Below are 17,420 nucleotides of genomic sequence, written 5' to 3'. Positions count from 1 at the left end.
TGACACCTCTAGTTACAGTGTTACCATTGGACCAACCTCTATTGTAATTGATTGTTTACATTGTGAGAACGAGCATGAGACTATAAGCCCAATAAGCCAATAATATCTCAGGCTCCTCAAATTCCAAGTCATCTATTTACAAGCCAGAAATATTACTCACCATTTACAAAAAAAAATAAAAATAAAATAAAAATGGCAGCTCCGGCAATGGAGGGAATAGCAGTGACGGCATTGAGATCAGTGATGAGCCGCGTCCGGCAATCGGCGGCGAAAGTTGGCCGTGACCCCGGCGGAGTAAGAGTGGTTGCGGTGTCTAAAACAAAACCAATCTCTCTCATCCGCCAACTCTACGACGCCGGCCACCGTTCCTTCGGTGAAAATTATGTCCAAGAATTTCTTGAAAAAGCTCCCCAGGTTTCTCTCTCCTCCTTTTGAGCAATTGTATTGGGTTTGAGAAATTAATTGGAAAAATGTTGTCTTTTTTTGTGGGGTTTGTAGTTGCCGGAGGATATTGAATGGCATTTTATTGGGCATTTGCAGACTAATAAAGTCAAATCTCTGCTGAGTAAGTTCTTTCATTTTGGAAATTTGAGGATATTAGAAGTATTTCTAGTTTAATTGTAAATAAATTAAATTCTTAAGAAATTAAATGCTGATATTTCCTTGAAAAATGGTTGTATTTTTGGAATGATTTGATTATTCATAAGTATTAAGATTTGTTATTTGAAATGAAAATTATGGTATTTGAGTGCATAATTGTGGTCTATTTGATGCTATGTTACTACTCAGCTTACTATATATTGGTTCCTTACTTCCTTTCCTTTAATTCTGCAATATTGTGTAATGAAATTTATGTTCAATCATTAGGATATACTAATCTAATCTGAGGTGGTGATTGGTAATTTAGTCGATGGGATCGAATTTAAGATTAAAAAGCTTTTATGGATATGGTAAAATGTTGTTTATATTAGAGACTTAGAGTAGAGGGTAAAGGAAGAATGCTACCCTGTCTAAAACTGGTGCATTTGCAAAGCAAATGTTCATGTTTGAATGTACCTCTTAAAACCAATCTAAAACTCATAAATGATCCCTTTTTAAACAGGGTTTTGTCACGGGACGAATACAAAATTGACAAAAAATTGTCTTTAGTGATGTGCATGATTATAGAATGTTTTGAAATCATCTTAGGTCTACTTTTATTAATCATCTGAAAATCCTAATCTCTTATAATATGTCACTCAAAGTCTCAAACATTTCCCTATATTTCTATTGTGCAGCTTCAGTGCCACACCTTGATATGGTTGAGGGTGTAGATAGCCAGAAGGTATGATTTGTTTATTAACTGAGATCATAAAATAGCTGATGTATCATTTGAACTGGTTCTTTTATGTTCATCAAAGATATTTTATATTCAGTTTGCCTATCTGTGTGAAATCCTTGAACTGACCAAAAACTATCCATGCTAAACAGCTAGCCAATCATCTTGATCGTGCAGTGTCAGCTATAGGAAGAAAGCCTCTTAAGGTATTGGTGCAAGTGAATACCAGTGGTGAAACATGTAAGTGTTTGAAATAACAACTTCAGAGTTGCAAAGAACTTTTTTTACACCCACTTGTCTAAAAAACAGGATATTAGGGGGCGGGGGAATGTGGGCAGGGATTTGGAGCCTTGATATCTTTATTCAATGTTTTAAATATCTTAGTTTGTTTTCATGCTCTATAATCAGATAAGTAACAAGAGGGAAGAAAGGCAGGTGGTACTGTGATACTGTGATAGTGTGCCTATATAGGTTGAGAAGAAGAGTATAGACTAAAATAGGAACAGAGGTTGCCTTCTGTTCTTAGACTTCTGTTATGCTAAATACCGAGGCTTATTTCCGAACTAGAATCCATTGCTTTCTGGTCCTTACACTTTCTTGATGATGTGAATCCTTAATAATTGTTTGCTTCTGTGGTGTTGTGGTGGTACAGTGCTCTCAAATTTTATATTTGTGTAATTTTTAAATAAAGAAAATATTCTTTATGGGGATTAATGGTGGTGAGCTAAGGATGTCATATGTCACTTACCATCCATCTTCCTTGGCGAACTCTCCCTCTTTTTTTTAAATCATATTCTGTGCTATCATAAAACGCTTAGTTTAGCACTTTAACATGGAGTGTTTATGGCATGTTATTAAGAAGCTTTGAACAGGCAAGAAAACAGGTTGTTACAAAAGGATAAGAAATACGAGGACGTAGAAGTAAGAGAATTATACAAAGTAGATATGTCGGAAGACCCAGTCCAATCTGCCATTGTGCACTTGCTATTGTTAAATGGGAACTTTTACTTTTGGCCCCTAGGGGAAGAAGGGTTCTAAATCCATTGAATATTCCATGCGCATACAAAAAAAAAAAAAAAAAAAAAAAAAAAAAAAAAAAAAAAAAAAAGAGATATTTCTGGTCAACATTACTTTACATAACTAATTTTGCATTCTGAGTTAATTTGTTGAATTGCGTTTAAGTTGAAGGGTTAGGTTGCCAAAGCAGTGATGTGGAATGGATTCGATCCTAGGTCTAAGCTCTAAGGTACAAACTCAGTTATTAGGATGTGTTCAATGGGAAGCTGCTCACAGCTCTGATTGCTGTTCTCGTACTTATAATTATTTTTGTCTCATTTACCTTTTACACTGATTTTCTCTTCCATTTTGTTAACAACACCTGTTTCTTCAATTTCTTGCAAAAATTGAATTTCTTCAAAGTTGCATGTCCTGTGGTAAATTGTTGACTTGTATGGGCATCAATCTCAAGTTATCATTCGGACATGATCTCCCTGTTGCCATTTGAATTGTACGATTTTCTAGTTGCTGAATCTACTTCTGATAATATGATACATTATACAGTGGAATTGCTCATGGAGGACATATTTATTCTCATATTGCTACAGCAAAAGCTGGAGTTGATCCGCCGGCATGTGTAGAGCTTGTGAAGCATGTCAAGTTGGGGTGTCCAAATCTCGAGTTTCGTGGCTTAATGACAATAGGAATGCCAGACTACACTTCTACCCCGGAAAATTTCAAGGTGATAATATACTGTGACTTGTTTTTTTTTTTTTGACATCATCTTCCATATTAACTTGTGTATGACATCCATTATGTTTTCCCTGTCCATATGATGTGCATCAAATGTCAAATCTTGGTACTTAAACTTCTCTCAACTTGTTTTACATCCCACTTTTATATTATTATTGTTTGAAAGAGGTTATTGTTTTACTAGTATAATGTCTTGTTTGTGAATTGTTTTGCTTGAGATTGATTGCTCAATAAGCTGATCACTCTTAATGTTGCAGACACTTTCAAATTGTCGAGGTGCTGTTTGCAAAGAATTGGGAATTGCTGAGGAGCAATGTGAACTATCAATGGGAATGTCTGGCGACTTTGAGCTAGCGGTAAAAAATACCATCTCTCTTTTTTTTTCTACGATGATCTTTGTGAATGAGGGCCTGAAAATTGCTTGTGTTGTATAAATTTTGCAGATAGAGATGGGTAGTACTAATGTGAGAATTGGGTCTACAATATTTGGCCCGAGGGAGTACCCAAAGAAACAGTGAACGCTTAACGGCACATACTTTCTTCTATACGTGGCTGATCCAATAACACTCGTCTCAATGTTCTTTCATCAGATTGTATTCTGGAAGTAACAGTGCAGATTGTGCATTGCTGTGGGAATACACATTGGCTGCAAAGTCATATAATACTTGTGCTAGCTGGTTACTTCCAATCTTGTCACGGTTATTGTAATTTGTAAGCTGGTTTCTATGTACCAAAGGCAAACATTGTAATATGTAAGTTGGAATCTTTATACCAAAGGCAAACATTAGCTCTCATAATCTGAAGAACTATTTTGTAAACTTGTGTCCCACGATTTTATGAGGAGGTCATACATATTCATGAGTCATGATCTCATGCATTTTGGTTTAACTGTATTCCTCTCTACTGTGATCTAGAAAAACTGGCGTCTGAACTCGTGATTGAACAAATGACCTTTAGTAAACTTATCCATACATAAAAAAGTTCTAGTTACTTATGAGTGTATGTTTTTTATCATACAACAAATGACCTTTAGTAAACTTATCCATACATAAAAAAGTTCTAGTTATTTATGAGTGTATGTTTTTGATCATACAACGTAACGTATTCCATCTGTTTCTTTATGTTTGTTTCATTTGGAATTTTTCATTTGAAGTGATACATAGATAGGAAACAACATCTTGCACCCTAAGGTTTAGTAATATATGTTGAATATAGAAAGAAGACATGAGCTAGAGATAAGGATTTATGATTTTAAAAGTGATTTTCAATTTCTAGCGATAAACCATAAATAATAAAATTAGTAAAAATAAGTGACAAAAATTGCTTTTAAAGAGAATAAACTGGGAAATAGTTTGAAAAATCGTGAAGTTACTAAATTGTCATAAATTAACACGGGAAAAACATTATTCAGTTGACTATATGATGATATAAGGGTTTAAATTGATTCTTTATTCTCATTTTACCATTAAATTCTCATATAATCTCAATTATATATACAGAGTATTTAAATTTAAAGTAAAAATAGTGTTATACTCGTCAATTAAGGCCGTAAATTGACTGATTTTCTGCGTTCTTTTTAATCCATATTGATTTCCTCTCTCTCTTTTTTTTTTTTTTTTTTTTTTTTTTTTGGGGTAAAAACTACAGTTAAAGTATCAACTGTAGTAAAACAAAATGATAAAAATCAGGTTTAACTCGGGAGCTGGTCATCATTTTTAAAACGAGTCGACTCAAAAACCCCTCCAAACTCATAAACCTTCTAAAACCCTCTTATCTAAAACTTCAACACAACTTCTCAAATTAAAGCAAGAAAAATGTTCATCACATTAACAGCACAATCTCAGTGTTATTCATTACAATTAAACAACAATTATCCTCAATTTCACCTTCCAAAAAAACCCCAATTTCTAAGAATCAAAATTTCTAAAAAATGGAGGTGCTCTTCTTCTTCAAAACAACCCCAACAACAGCAAAATCAACCCAAAAAAGAAGAAGAATCATCAACGAGTGAGAAACGAGCTGATCCAGTTGGGTTTTTAACTCGACTCGGTATTACCCACAAAGCTTTTTCTCAGTTCCTGCGTGAAAGGTATTGAATTTCCCATTTTTAGCATTTTTCCCCCAATTTTTTTATGCAAATTTTGGGTATTTGTGTTAATTTGAGATAATTCTATGTGTTGTAGGCACAAGGCTTATAAAAACCGTAAAGATGAAATATTTCAGCGGTTCATGAATCTCAAAGAATTGGCTTCTGGGTTAGTTATTGTTACTTGGATTTTTTTTATTTTTTATTTTTTATTTTTTATTTTTCTATATATATATTTTTTTTTGGACAATGTACTATGGTGGAATGTGTATGGTTCTTATGTTGTATGTGTGTGTTTCTGTAGGTATGAATTGTTGGGTATGCATCGACATCCGCAGCATCGTGTAGATTTCATGGAATGGGCTCCAGGTTTTCCTTAATGCAAATTCTGTAATTATATTACATACTTCCTTCGTTCGGGTTTAGTTATCACTTGTCACGTTACTAGTTCAAATTAATAATTTTACTTAGTTGTCACTTGTCACATTACTAGTTCTAGTTCAAGTTATATTGTCGACGTGATTGTTAATTTAGGATGTAGTACTTTGTTGGCTCTTCACATTTAAGATAACTAGCAATCTTATTTTCTCAATTAGTAAGTGGCACACTTTAAAAGGAAAAGCTTAATCTTTTGTTATTATGAAGGAAGCAGATGAAAAATAGTGTTTTAGTTTCTCTTAAACTATCTACTAGGTTGCACCCATTATGCTTGTTTTTGCAAAGGTTGCTCATATCATGTTGTCACATCATCCGACCACAGGTGCACGATATTGTGCTTTAGTTGGTGACTTCAATAATTGGTCTCCTGTTGAGAATGCTGCTAGAGAAGGTCACCTCGGCCATGATGATTATGGGTACTGGTTTGTAATTCTTGATGATAAGTTGAGGGATGGAGAAGAGGCCGATGATCTTTATTTCCAGCAATACAATTATGTTGATGACTATGATAAAGGTGATACAGTTTCCATTGACGAAGCTTTCCAGAGAGCAAATGACGAGTATTGGGAACCAGGGGAGGACCGCTACCTCAATAATCGATATGAAGTAGCATCGAAATTGTATGAACAAATTTTTGGCCCTAATGGACCACAAACACTGGAGGAACTGGAAGAATTACCAGATGCTGAAACTAGATACAAGGCTTACAGAGAACAGCATAAAGATAAGCCTCCTGAATTCTTTCGTTATGATGTGATTGATAGCGGAAAGGAATATGACATTTATAATGTTGTGGATGATCCAATTTCCCGAGAGAAATTTCGTAACATGAAGCCTCCTCTTGCTTATTGGTTTGAGACAAGAAAAGGAAGAAAAGCTTGGATGAAGAAGTATAGTCCTTGTATTCCACACGGAAGCAAGTACAGGGTCTATTTCAACACTCCTGATGGAGCTTTGGAAAGAGTTCCAGCCTGGGCTACTTATGTTCTTCCAGGTGAATTAAGTTTCTTCTATTGATACCATCAGGATTTATTCACGTTTGAAATTAACGTTTTATTCCATGACTTTTCTAAGAGTTACCTTGCTCAGAAAAGCAGCAGTTGGAATGTTGTTTGTAGCCGATTTGTCTTATATGCATATGCTATCTTCTAAGTAAGGAAGACCTTCACAGATATTGCAGATACTTCTTTATATCTTGGATACATACAAAAGATGCTTGATGACCTCTCTTCATGATAATAGGCTGAGTAGTTCTGCTGCCTCATCCTTACTTGAGGCGGAATATTAAGCCTTGTGCTCTGTGTTGTTTGTATGGTTTGTTCAGTATATAATTATGGATGAGTTTCAAACATGAAACCTAGTAGTCCTGGCTGCTCTTTCTGCTTCTCTTTTTTGACATGGTTATATTAACATAATGACATTGCCCTAGACTTAACAATCTGACATCTTGTTTAATTGCTACATTAAGATTTGTGATGCTACAAAAGGTGATTTTGCAGAGGCATATAGTTATTAACCTGATAACTTCTGTTTAGTTCATCAAGGTTCGAAATTCCACCAATACCTTTATTATCATCATTCCCATTACTCATATCACTTGTGTGTTTTCTAGAGTCTTGCAGACATTGTTGTTATTTTCCCAAGGACCCCAAGAATTATCCAATATTGACTTTGTCAGACACTAAGAATTGATTTGATTGGTACACATGCTATAGATGTGGAGGGAGATCAACCTTGTGCTGTTCACTGGGAGCCGCCTCCTGAGAGCGCTCATAAGTGGAGAAACAAGCAGCCGGCTGTCCCAAAATCCTTGCGCATTTATGAGTGCCACATTGGAATCAGTGGGTTAGAGCCTACGATAACCTCCTTTAATGATTTTACTGAGAAGGTTCCACTCTTTGGATGATCTGCAGTATTGAAATAGAATATCTATGTTCATCCCTTGATAAGATGTCTATGGCTCTTTCTTTATTGATTTTTTGTTTTTCCTGATTTTAAAATTGCAGACCCTTCCTTTCATAAAGCATCTCGGGTACAATGCAGTCCAATTATTTGGTGTTATTGAGCACAAAGATTACTACACAGCTGGTTATAGAGTGAGTTAAAACTTTTATCTCCTTTTTCATTGTCTTTTCTGTGAAAGAGAAGGGTCCAATTGACAAAATGATACATGAAACTTTGTGTATTGGACAATTTGGTCTATAAGGTTACACAGTGATACTAAATCAATGAACACATATAGCTCTAATATTTAACCTTTTATTCAATTCTCCTATTGGCTCCTAATGGTTGTTAGTTGGGAATCGAACAAGCTTCGAAGGGTGGTAATTTACAAGATTCATCACCAGAACTGTGGTAGATACTTGATGAAGTCATTGCTTGGGTGGCTTTGCCAGTTTGCCATGCTTTGAACTTTTCTTGTTTTCCCTTTTGACGATTCATGTTGGACGATCCAAATTATTTTGGGGACTAAGGCTTTGTTGTTCCTTTATTTTAGGTTTTTCTCACCTTTGTACCCCAAAAAACATGTAAAGATGAAGAGGGATGAAATCCAATCTTTTAATAAAAATTAATTCTCATGTCCCTAATAGATTGCTGGCATTGCCCTAAACCTCAACTTCACTTTAATAAGAATCAAAGCAAGATTTAGTGCACTTGGGTGGGGACAAGTATTGATGAGGAGAGAGAAGAGATTAAGAGAGCAAGTGGGGTTACTCTTTCGATTAATGCTAGAAGTTAACCTTTACAAAAGAAACCTCAACCCAAATGCTTTGTACCATTTTAAGTTCTATATGCCTCATTTTCTCTTTGGAGGCTAATATATTAAGAAAAACATATTCAAAGTATGTTAATTTTTTTATTTATTCTTTGCAATACTTTAGCAGCTTAATTGAATGTTGATGCAGGTTACAAACATGTATGCTGTAAGCAGTCGTTATGGCACTCCAGAAGACTTCAAGCACTTGATTGATGAAGCTCATGGTTGTTACCCATCTTCTATGATAGTATAAGCAAAGAAGCAATTACTCTTTATAATACTCTATTCTGAAGAATTTGCGTGACTTTGATTTATAATCTTATAGACTATGGTTAAGTATATTTTCAAAGAGGTATACTCCACTCTTCCAAAAAAAAAAAAAAAAAAAAAAAAGAGTTACCCCGCGCTATTAATCACTTATCCAATGTTTTTTGGGGTAAAATGGTCATTGGTCATGGTACTCATGGAGTTAGCCATCAACATATTACACACCTTAATACAAAGTATATATCATCAAGGTTAAAATATCTCACAAAATATATACCAAACCCCAGGGTATTCTTGGTGAAAATTTATTTTACTTGTTTGTTCTTTGATACTAAAAGAAATGATTTTGGTCGTATTTGCTCTTTGACAGGTCTAGGACTACTAGTATTTCTAGATGTTGTGCATTCATATGCAGCAGCAGATGAGATGATTGGATTGTCACATTTTGATGGAACAAATGACTGCTACTTTCATACTGGTAATCTTATTACCGATACTTTCTGGTGTTCAGTGAATTTGTGATTCACTCTATGTCTCTGTCACTACCCAAATTTGAGTCTCTTGCCATACTTCATGCTTCCTAAGATGTCGCTCTTTATGGATATCTAGAAATTTATATGTCCAAAAGGCATAGAGAGAATCAAAGTATAACTCCAAAGTGCTTGTTTCCTTTGCCTTCATGTTATCAATTATGTTAAATTTTTCTTTCTTTTTTTTTTCTATTTTTTTAGAAGTAATATTTCTGAAGTTAGTTTAATGTGCTTGTTTTGTGATTAGGGAAACGAGGACAGCACAAATATTGGGGAACTAGAATGTTCAAGTATGGTGATGTTGATGTGCTACAGTATCTCCTTTCCAACCTGAATTGGTAGTGATTCAACTATTAAGTAGAGCTTTACTATTCAGCTATTATCATCAATTTGATTCTTTTGCTTATTTGCTTGTTTGTCGGCTCATTTTTGTTAAAATTGTGGTCTGTTAACATGATGGCATATGAAATTGATTGTTTTAAAGTTGATTGTTTATTTGAGCAGGTGGGTTGAAGAGTATCAAATTGATGGTTTTCAGTTTCATTCGCTCTCTTCAATGATTTATACACACAATGGCTTTGCTAGTTTCACTGGTGAATTGGGGGAGTAAGTCTTCATAGTTGTCTTTGTTGTCTTTGTTAAATGAGTATTTCATTGCCAAACATCTACATTACTAATTCCGGCAAATCCCAAAAGTAGACATGCGTTAAAATTATTATGTTGATACTTCTTAATATTTATATCTTGCTACAAAAATTAGCCCTTCAGTCCTGCTCTTTAAAATTGTTGGTGCATTTTGTGGGGATAAATAATAATTAAAAAGCTTGACTTATCAGTTATCATAATCTGTGAATGGGATTATCATTTTAACTGTAGGTATTCTGATGTTGCTTAATGAATTTCCACTATCCTCCTTTAAAAAAAAAAAAAATTATTGTGTACCTTTTCAGCAATATTCTGCTGTAAGTTTTTCAAGCTGTTATTTGCTATTTGCAAAGGTGGCAATTATTTTCTTAGACATACTAAATCCTCTAAATGCATCATACCTGATTGAAACATTGATATTGACTTGTAAAACTTGTTTAATTACAGATACTGCAATCAATATGTAGATAGGGATGCCCTAATGTACCTCATCATGGCAAATGACATTCTGCATGCTCTGCATCCCAATATTATAACTATTGCAGAAGATGTAAGTCTATTGCTTTTGGATTGTCATTCTATGTTGATACTGTTTTTTCTTCTTCTCGTTCTTATCTACTATATCATTGCTGCATGTAACCATGATCCTTTCCATCCATTACCTTCTCTCTAGTGCTATGTGCCCCTCTAAACCCAATTTCTTCATCTTATTCTTAACTCTTTCCATCCAAGTCATGTAAAGTCCTCCTTGACCTCTTCTAAGACTCTCATGATCACACCTCTCTACTTTCCTTACCGGTGCTTCTTCTGGTCTTCCTTTCACATGCCCAAAGCCCCAAACCAGCGTAGTCTGTTCTCCCTTAATTTACCTTCAATATCTGCAACTCCAACATTCCTGTAAGTTTTCAGACCCATATAACAATGCTGGTCTGATTGCCGTGTGTAGAATTTTTCCTTTAATGTTAAGGGTTACTCTTGTCACACAATACCCTAGCTGCAACTCTCCATTTGGTCTACCTGGGTTTAATCTTGCTCTATATCTCCATTATTCTTTAAAATCAAACTAAGGTACTTAAAACACTCGCTCTTGGATAACTCACCATCCAAACTCCAAAGCTAATGCATCCTCGCTTGACTCTCTGGTAGTGCTAAGTCGACATCCCATGTACTACATTTTACTCTGACTGAATCTGAACCTGTGGGATTTTATCGTTAATCTCCATTGCTCCAATCTAGCCCTTACCACAACTTTAGTATGTCCACCAGTACAATGTCATCCGCAAATAGCATAAACCATGGTACCTCATCCTGGATAGCGCTTATTACTTTGTTCAAATTTGCTGCAAAGAGAAAATGACTTAATGCTGACTCTTGATAGAGTCCAGTTGTAACTACAACACAAATCTTAACATCTGTTTTCACGTTTTGGTACATATCCTTGATTTAATCAATATATTTTGGAGGAATACATTTCTTGGCTATTGCCCACTAAACGCACTTCTCTTGGCACTTTGTCATAATCTTTCTCCAGATGAATGAAATCATATGCAAATCCTTCTTTTTCGCCCTGATATACTCCATCCTTTGCTTTATCAAGTCAATCTTTTCCTGGTTGAACACGCTGGCACAAACCCAAACTGGTTCTCTAAATTTCCGAAATACTTGTACTGTTGTACATCTCCTCAACCTATGCTGAGTTATGAGATATATTAAAGATATAGTTGATTTTCATAAACATCTAATTGTGGCCATTGTACTTCAATTCTAAGATCATTGTTGCTAAATTGTTCAGGCGACATATTATCCTGGATTGTGTGAGCCCACTTCTCAAGGTGGACTAGGATTTGATTACTATGTTAATCTTTCTGCATCTGAGATGTGGCTGGACTTTATTGAGAATGTCCCTGATGACAAATGGAGCATGAGTAAGGTTGTACAACTCGATAATTAGATTTTTCCATTACAATTTAAATTTATATGGTCAGTAATTCAGACTAAAACTTTTATCTTGCAAAAAAATGTCTATATGCTGCAGATTGTGACAACACTGATGGGTAGCAAATTGCATGCTGATAAGATGCTTCTATATGCTGAAAATCACAATCAGGTGATCAATTTCTCTCTATTCATCAGAATTGTATGCTTGAAGTTTGAATGCATACAATGATCTGTAATATTTAAGGTTTTGTGGAAAATGTCACTCTCATATTTCTTCTTTCTTGTTCAGTCAATATCTGGAGCGAAGTCTTTTGCAGAGATATTATTTGGTAATATTGAAGAACAGTCACTAGAATCAACAGACTTGTTTCTAAGAGGAACATCATTACACAAAGTATGCCTTTAAGCTCCCCTCTTCTGATCCAAATTCTAACTGATGTTGGATTTCAATTTGTGTCTTGAGAGAAATAAAGATGTGTTATTCATCATATGTTCGCAATTGCTTCTCCTCATCAAGTTTTTGTTATACAGTGTTTGTATATGTTCCTTCAATTTTGATGTTATTGTGTATTTGTGTTAATTTAATATAAGAATGTTTGATAATTTTACCTGGAGAAACTTATATTTTTCCTGTTTCAGCTTATCAGACTGATTACCTTTACTATTGGTGGCCGTGCTTATCTCAATTTCATGGGCAATGAATTTGGGCATCCCAAGGTGACATGTGTCTCTTAATATTGTTGAAAATGCATTGCAAAATTTGCATCTAATCATGTTGTATCTTTCCTCTTATCAGAGAGTTGAGTTTCCAACGGCAAGCAATGACTTCTCAATGGAATCAGCAAACCGACGTTGGGATTTGTTAATGGAGCAAGGCATTCACTTTGATTTATTTGCCTTTGACCAGGTCTTATTCTATCCCTACAGTTTTGCTGCTACACGTGCATTTGTTCTCATAGTAACAATTGCTTCTTACTTTGTTCCTCTTTTCCTTTCCACCACCCCTCTTGAAATTGGGAGGAAACGTTGTGGAAAGTTGATATAGTTAACGTGGAGAGGTTAACATGAGATACTGAGTCCAGCATGCTTTTTGTTTGTAGGACATGATGAAGATGGATGAAAGAGAAAGGGTCCTTTCAAGAGGCTTACTAAATGTTCACCATGTGAATGATGATACAATGGTATGTATGGTAATACAATTCCAACTATCATTTGTAGAAAATGATTCTTGTTTCTTTTTTGTTGCAGTATGCCTGTTCTTGTTTTATCTAGACATAGCGCTGAACTAAAATTATGTATTCTTTGTCCATTAAGTATTTGAACTTGATAGAGTTCATGACCCTTTGCAAATTGAAACCTCAGGCATTTTGTGGGTTTGGAAACATATGAATGTCTTTTCTGTAGAAATTTTGCATTTTGTTGGGAATTCCTGTTGGAGAGCTACTGCGATTGCATTTTCTTCCATGGGAGTTTGACACTCTTTTTGAGTTTTTGTATATAGATAATTGTTCATGGCTACTGAAGTTCATATGATAGAGAAACTTCTTACATGGGCACATTGTATTTCTATTGCTGTATACTTTATTTGCTTCTTGCTGACTTTTTTATATTTTAAGAAGATACTTTAGTACTGGGCATAGTGACCTGCCAATAGGAAAATAAGGAAACTGGAAGTTTTTCATGAAGTTGGAGGTCTTCTGCACTCCATCAGTGTGAACAACATTATTAATTTATATGAGTTTCCTCTTGCTTTACAGGTAATTTCTTACATGAGAGGTCCTCTTTTGTTCATTTTTAACTTTCATCCGACTAAATCATACGAGGGATATTATGTTGGAGTTGAAGAGGCTGGGGAATATCAAGTAAGTTTGGATCCCTTTATGATCATCTGGTTTCTCATATGTTTAGGAAGTTTTTTCTGCTGTTGCCACTAAAGATACTTTACCTTATATGCTGTTCTGTGTTTGTTGTCCTGTCTATGTAATATACTTGTAATGAATGTCTGAGACTGCCTTTTCCTATAACTTATTCATTCTAGCATTATTTGTTGTGTAAGATTAGATGTTGTCCATGTTGCATTGTATTGATGTTTGCTGTCAACAGCATTAATCAGTACTCCCTGCATTCCATGAGTTAATTCCAGGAAATAGCAGATATTCAAGACACAGATAATTTGAGTGGGTAAGGAAAATTTTATGTAAAGAGGAGACAAAATTTTTAAAACAGCATGTTAACATAACAATGGGATGAGGTAGCTCTAAAAATAAACATTATGCATGTTTGACTTATTTAAGTTTAGCTCATTTTGATCTTGATTTTAGCTTTAAGAATGCAGGCATGCAGCACCTTAAATATGTTGATATGTTAGCTGCCTTATCATCATCAGACCTTGGTTAAACTCTAGTCTTTCTGAGGATAAGCAACATGGATCTTGAATAATTACTGAACTGGTAAATTTGGCATCAAACAAATCTGGAGAATTATATATACTGATCACTATGTACACAGTAGATTAATCATTATTAATTGTCGTCTATGTTACTAAGACAAAGCTACTCGTGTTGGACATGAAATGTGCAGAGATTTTAGCCTTATTCCACCAAAAATTACCAATTAGTCCAATATGAAGTGTCAAGTATGCATACCCATTTGTCAATGTTAGTTTGTTTTTGTTACCTGAGGTGAAATGAAGACTTGAAGAGTGCAATTATCTGCTTCCTTTTTTTAATTGCACCATTTGTCATTTCACGCTTGTCAATGCTATACTTTGACTATTAATGTCTTTAATTATACTATAGTAAAAATTATAAAAAGTTGATATTTGAAAAGTCGATTTCGAGATGAAATTTACTGGATCCCACCCGACTATGTTTTTCATTAGAGATAAATCACAAAAGATGGTCAACAGAGATTTGTGTGAATATTGTAAAAGTCCAGACGGTGCAATAAAAAGAGTAAGTATATGGCTATATTTCCATTTTTTGCCATTCCTAAAGAAGTTTTAGGTTAAATACTATGTATGCAATGTTAATCTTTTCTGTTCAAGCCTATTTCAAGTTGTTCTAAAATGTTATTTGCTAGTCTTTGACTCTATGTTGAGGTTGGAACAATTAAGTTTTATTTATGAAGACAATGGAGTTGCAATCCTTGTACTGAAAATCCTGGGTAGGATTGTCTCACTTCACAGTATTCTTAATATGAGAGTTTATTGCTAAAAAAACGTATAAAAAGTCATCTTAACTGGCTAAATTATTTGATCACCATTAGACACTAGAATAGTAGAATCTTTGGTAGAGACATCAGACATCCACGGCATCTTTGTATTTTTTCATTAATATCATTTCATATTTTTCACCGTTTGCGTGTGAATTTGTCTCTTAAGAGTTTTTATGTTGATAAAAAGCGAAATGAAAGACCATAAGCAATGAATTCACTTCTAAGTTTTAAGGACCTTACGCTTAAGTTGATGTTACAGATCGTGCTAAATACTGATGAGAAGAAATATGGTGGAAGAGATATTGTCCACCGTGAGCAATATCTCCAGAGAAGCATTAGGAAGAGGTTAGCTTTTTTCTTTTCTTTTCTTTTTTTTTTTTTTCTCTCTCTCTCTTGTACTTTCCCTTCATATTTTGGTTTGCCGTTTGTTAGTCTTCCTTGAACTGAATCTCTCCTGCTTATGCAGAATTGATGGTCTCCAGGACTGTCTACAAGTGCCATTGCCTAGTAGGACTGCTCAGGTATTTAGCTTTTATTTTTTCAAGATAAAAAAATAAAATAATTGGTGGTGGATTTCTTCTTATAAATAAGGAGTGCTTGATTTTTAATACGGGGTAGTTATATATGAAACTGAAGGACAAAATTCATTGTTATTGTAATCACGAAGGGGGATTTTGGGTGATTAGCTTATTATTTCTTCTCTATGATATATGGTACAAAAGATTAACATCCTTCTGTACAAGAGTGCATGATCATCTAGATGAGTAGATGCCGAGACTTATTGATTTCATTCCCATGGATAATAAATTGCAATATGGGTTTGCAATGAATTGCAGGTCTACAAATTGTCACGAATATTGAGAACATGATTTTTTAACGGATAGAGGGATGCAAGTTTTGCAGACTTATCTAGTTTTGACCTTGTACTGTTGTGAGCTACGACTATGCTAACTGATACTGGTAGCAAGTGATAGACTAAACCTGAATGACTGTTCAAGAATTAATGTGCTTTTGGCAAAGGATAATGTACACACTATCAAACGATTATGGCAATGCATCTCAAAGTGGGCAATCTTGTACATATGAGATATGATGCGTTATTACTGCTCTCAGCCCTGTCTGCGGGAGGTTTATCTGGGATGCAGTTCCAGTGACCTCAAGTCCTCAGTTGGAGAAAATGATGTCATGCCAACGAAGGGGGTTATGGAGACAAACTGGATGTTTATTACTGAGCCTGCTTTAGCATAGGTAGGACAATTTGTACGCTGAAAGCCTGGAGGGTATGTACTCAAAACTGTCATCAAAAGTACGTCTAATTTGGTCATTGTGGGTGCCATGCCTTATAAACATACAATGTAAATTTGTAATACTACATATATACTTTGTAATTTGTATATGGTAGTCAAATATTGTTAATAGCAAGTTAAGGGTTTTAAGGTTTACAACATTGATAAATAAGTGCAATGGATAAACGAGCTGAAGGATTACTACAATGGATAAATGTGATTACTTTTATAAATAAGTGGAGTTATACTTTAAATAGCCAAATTTAAATAATAGGGATTACTCCAATGGACAAATAGGGTTTCTTTAATTTTTAATTAATTGATTTACTTGCACAAAAAATGGGGGTTACTCTCATAAGTGGATTTTCCAATTGGTGTATTTATTTTTTAGTTCTCTTTTGTAGCCTTTTCTCTTTATTTTACTCTTTTCTACCCCTTTTGTAGTTTATTTTCTGTTTGTAGTATTTACTTAACATTGTAGTATTTTTGCCTCTTTTTGGCACTCTTGTGGTTCCTTTTGTTGGCTTAACTATATTGCAAGTTTGATGACCAAAGAATGTGATTTAAACCACCTCTTAGCAAATGAAGGCTTGAAACTTGAGATGCTCTTCTATAGCAATGGCGGAGCCTTTCCTCTCTACTAGCCTAGCCTAGCCTCTCCGTTGGCACTGCCTCTCCTCATCACATGAGAGATGATCCATGTTGAAAAAATTGCCCCATTTAGCAGAATTGAAGCTCTGGTGGTGAGGATTCTCCAATCTACATGCATCATGCTACTAAACTTGTTGCCTCTCAAATAGATTTGAAGATAATAAGAGGCGCGACCTCTCTAGCATAGCATAGAGGTGCGACATTTCACCCTCTCCACCCCTGACACAATATCTCCTATTTAGAGAGGCCTCCCCAGCATTGAGGTGCGACATCTCACCCTCTCCACCCCTGACACAATATCTCCTATTTAGAGAGGCCTCTCCTCTTGAGTGCTAAACAATCTACCTTACTCCTAACTGAAGGTGATGCGACCTCTTCAAAGAATGGTGCAACCACGCCTAGGTTTCTCTGCGCTTCTTCTAGCCGAATACTTTATGTATGTAATTTAGAACTTCTATTAATTAGTGAATCAAGCTTAGAATTGTCAACTCAATCAGTGTAGAAAGATAATATTAAGACTTGTTCTCTTAATTTAAGC

General features: G+C 34.9%; 2 protein-coding genes across 2 annotated transcripts; both read left to right on the top strand.

Annotated features, from left to right (window-relative positions):
* Positions 1-104: 104 nt before the first annotated feature.
* LOC110723885 (pyridoxal phosphate homeostasis protein-like) lies at positions 105-3,955 on the top strand. Its single transcript, XM_021903290.1, has 7 exons — positions 105-414; positions 499-565; positions 1,278-1,324; positions 1,471-1,558; positions 2,923-3,056; positions 3,325-3,423; positions 3,511-3,955. Exons 1-7 carry the CDS (start codon positions 193-195, stop codon positions 3,583-3,585), a joined length of 732 nt encoding a protein of 243 aa, XP_021758982.1. The 5' UTR covers positions 105-192; the 3' UTR covers positions 3,586-3,955.
* Positions 3,956-4,711: 756 nt separating this feature from the next.
* On the top strand, positions 4,712-16,685 carry LOC110723884 (1,4-alpha-glucan-branching enzyme 3, chloroplastic/amyloplastic-like). Its single transcript, XM_021903289.1, has 21 exons — positions 4,712-5,156; positions 5,251-5,322; positions 5,458-5,522; positions 5,914-6,585; positions 7,307-7,479; positions 7,598-7,687; positions 8,498-8,573; positions 8,987-9,094; positions 9,394-9,484; positions 9,651-9,752; positions 10,239-10,341; positions 11,584-11,721; positions 11,827-11,898; positions 12,019-12,123; positions 12,369-12,446; positions 12,526-12,636; positions 12,830-12,910; positions 13,487-13,591; positions 15,205-15,290; positions 15,412-15,466; positions 15,782-16,685. Exons 1-21 carry the CDS (start codon positions 4,882-4,884, stop codon positions 15,812-15,814), a joined length of 2,691 nt encoding a protein of 896 aa, XP_021758981.1. The 5' UTR covers positions 4,712-4,881; the 3' UTR covers positions 15,815-16,685.
* Positions 16,686-17,420: the final 735 nt, after the last annotated feature.

The sequence above is a fragment of the Chenopodium quinoa genome, unplaced genomic scaffold, assembly GCF_001683475.1.
Source record: "Chenopodium quinoa cultivar QQ74 unplaced genomic scaffold, ASM168347v1, whole genome shotgun sequence".
NCBI lineage: Eukaryota > Viridiplantae > Streptophyta > Magnoliopsida > Caryophyllales > Amaranthaceae > Chenopodium > Chenopodium quinoa.
The sequence above is the reverse complement of the archived record's forward strand: the minus strand, read 5'-3'. Positions and strand labels throughout refer to the sequence as shown.

Excerpts from the sequence above, each read along its gene's own strand:
- LOC110723884 (XM_021903289.1), top strand. The coding sequence starts at position 4,882 with ATGTTCATCACATTAACAGCACAATCTCAGTGTTATTCATTACAATTA. Across the intron at positions 5,323-5,457 it reads CTCAAAGAATTGGCTTCTGG|GTATGAATTGTTGGGTATGC; the intron begins GTTAGTTATTGT and ends GTGTTTCTGTAG. Across the intron at positions 7,688-8,497 it reads ACTACACAGCTGGTTATAGA|GTTACAAACATGTATGCTGT; the intron begins GTGAGTTAAAAC and ends ATGTTGATGCAG.
- LOC110723885 (XM_021903290.1), top strand. The coding sequence starts at position 193 with ATGGCAGCTCCGGCAATGGAGGGAATAGCAGTGACGGCATTGAGATCA. Across the intron at positions 1,325-1,470 it reads AGGGTGTAGATAGCCAGAAG|CTAGCCAATCATCTTGATCG; the intron begins GTATGATTTGTT and ends CATGCTAAACAG. Across the intron at positions 3,057-3,324 it reads CTACCCCGGAAAATTTCAAG|ACACTTTCAAATTGTCGAGG; the intron begins GTGATAATATAC and ends TTAATGTTGCAG.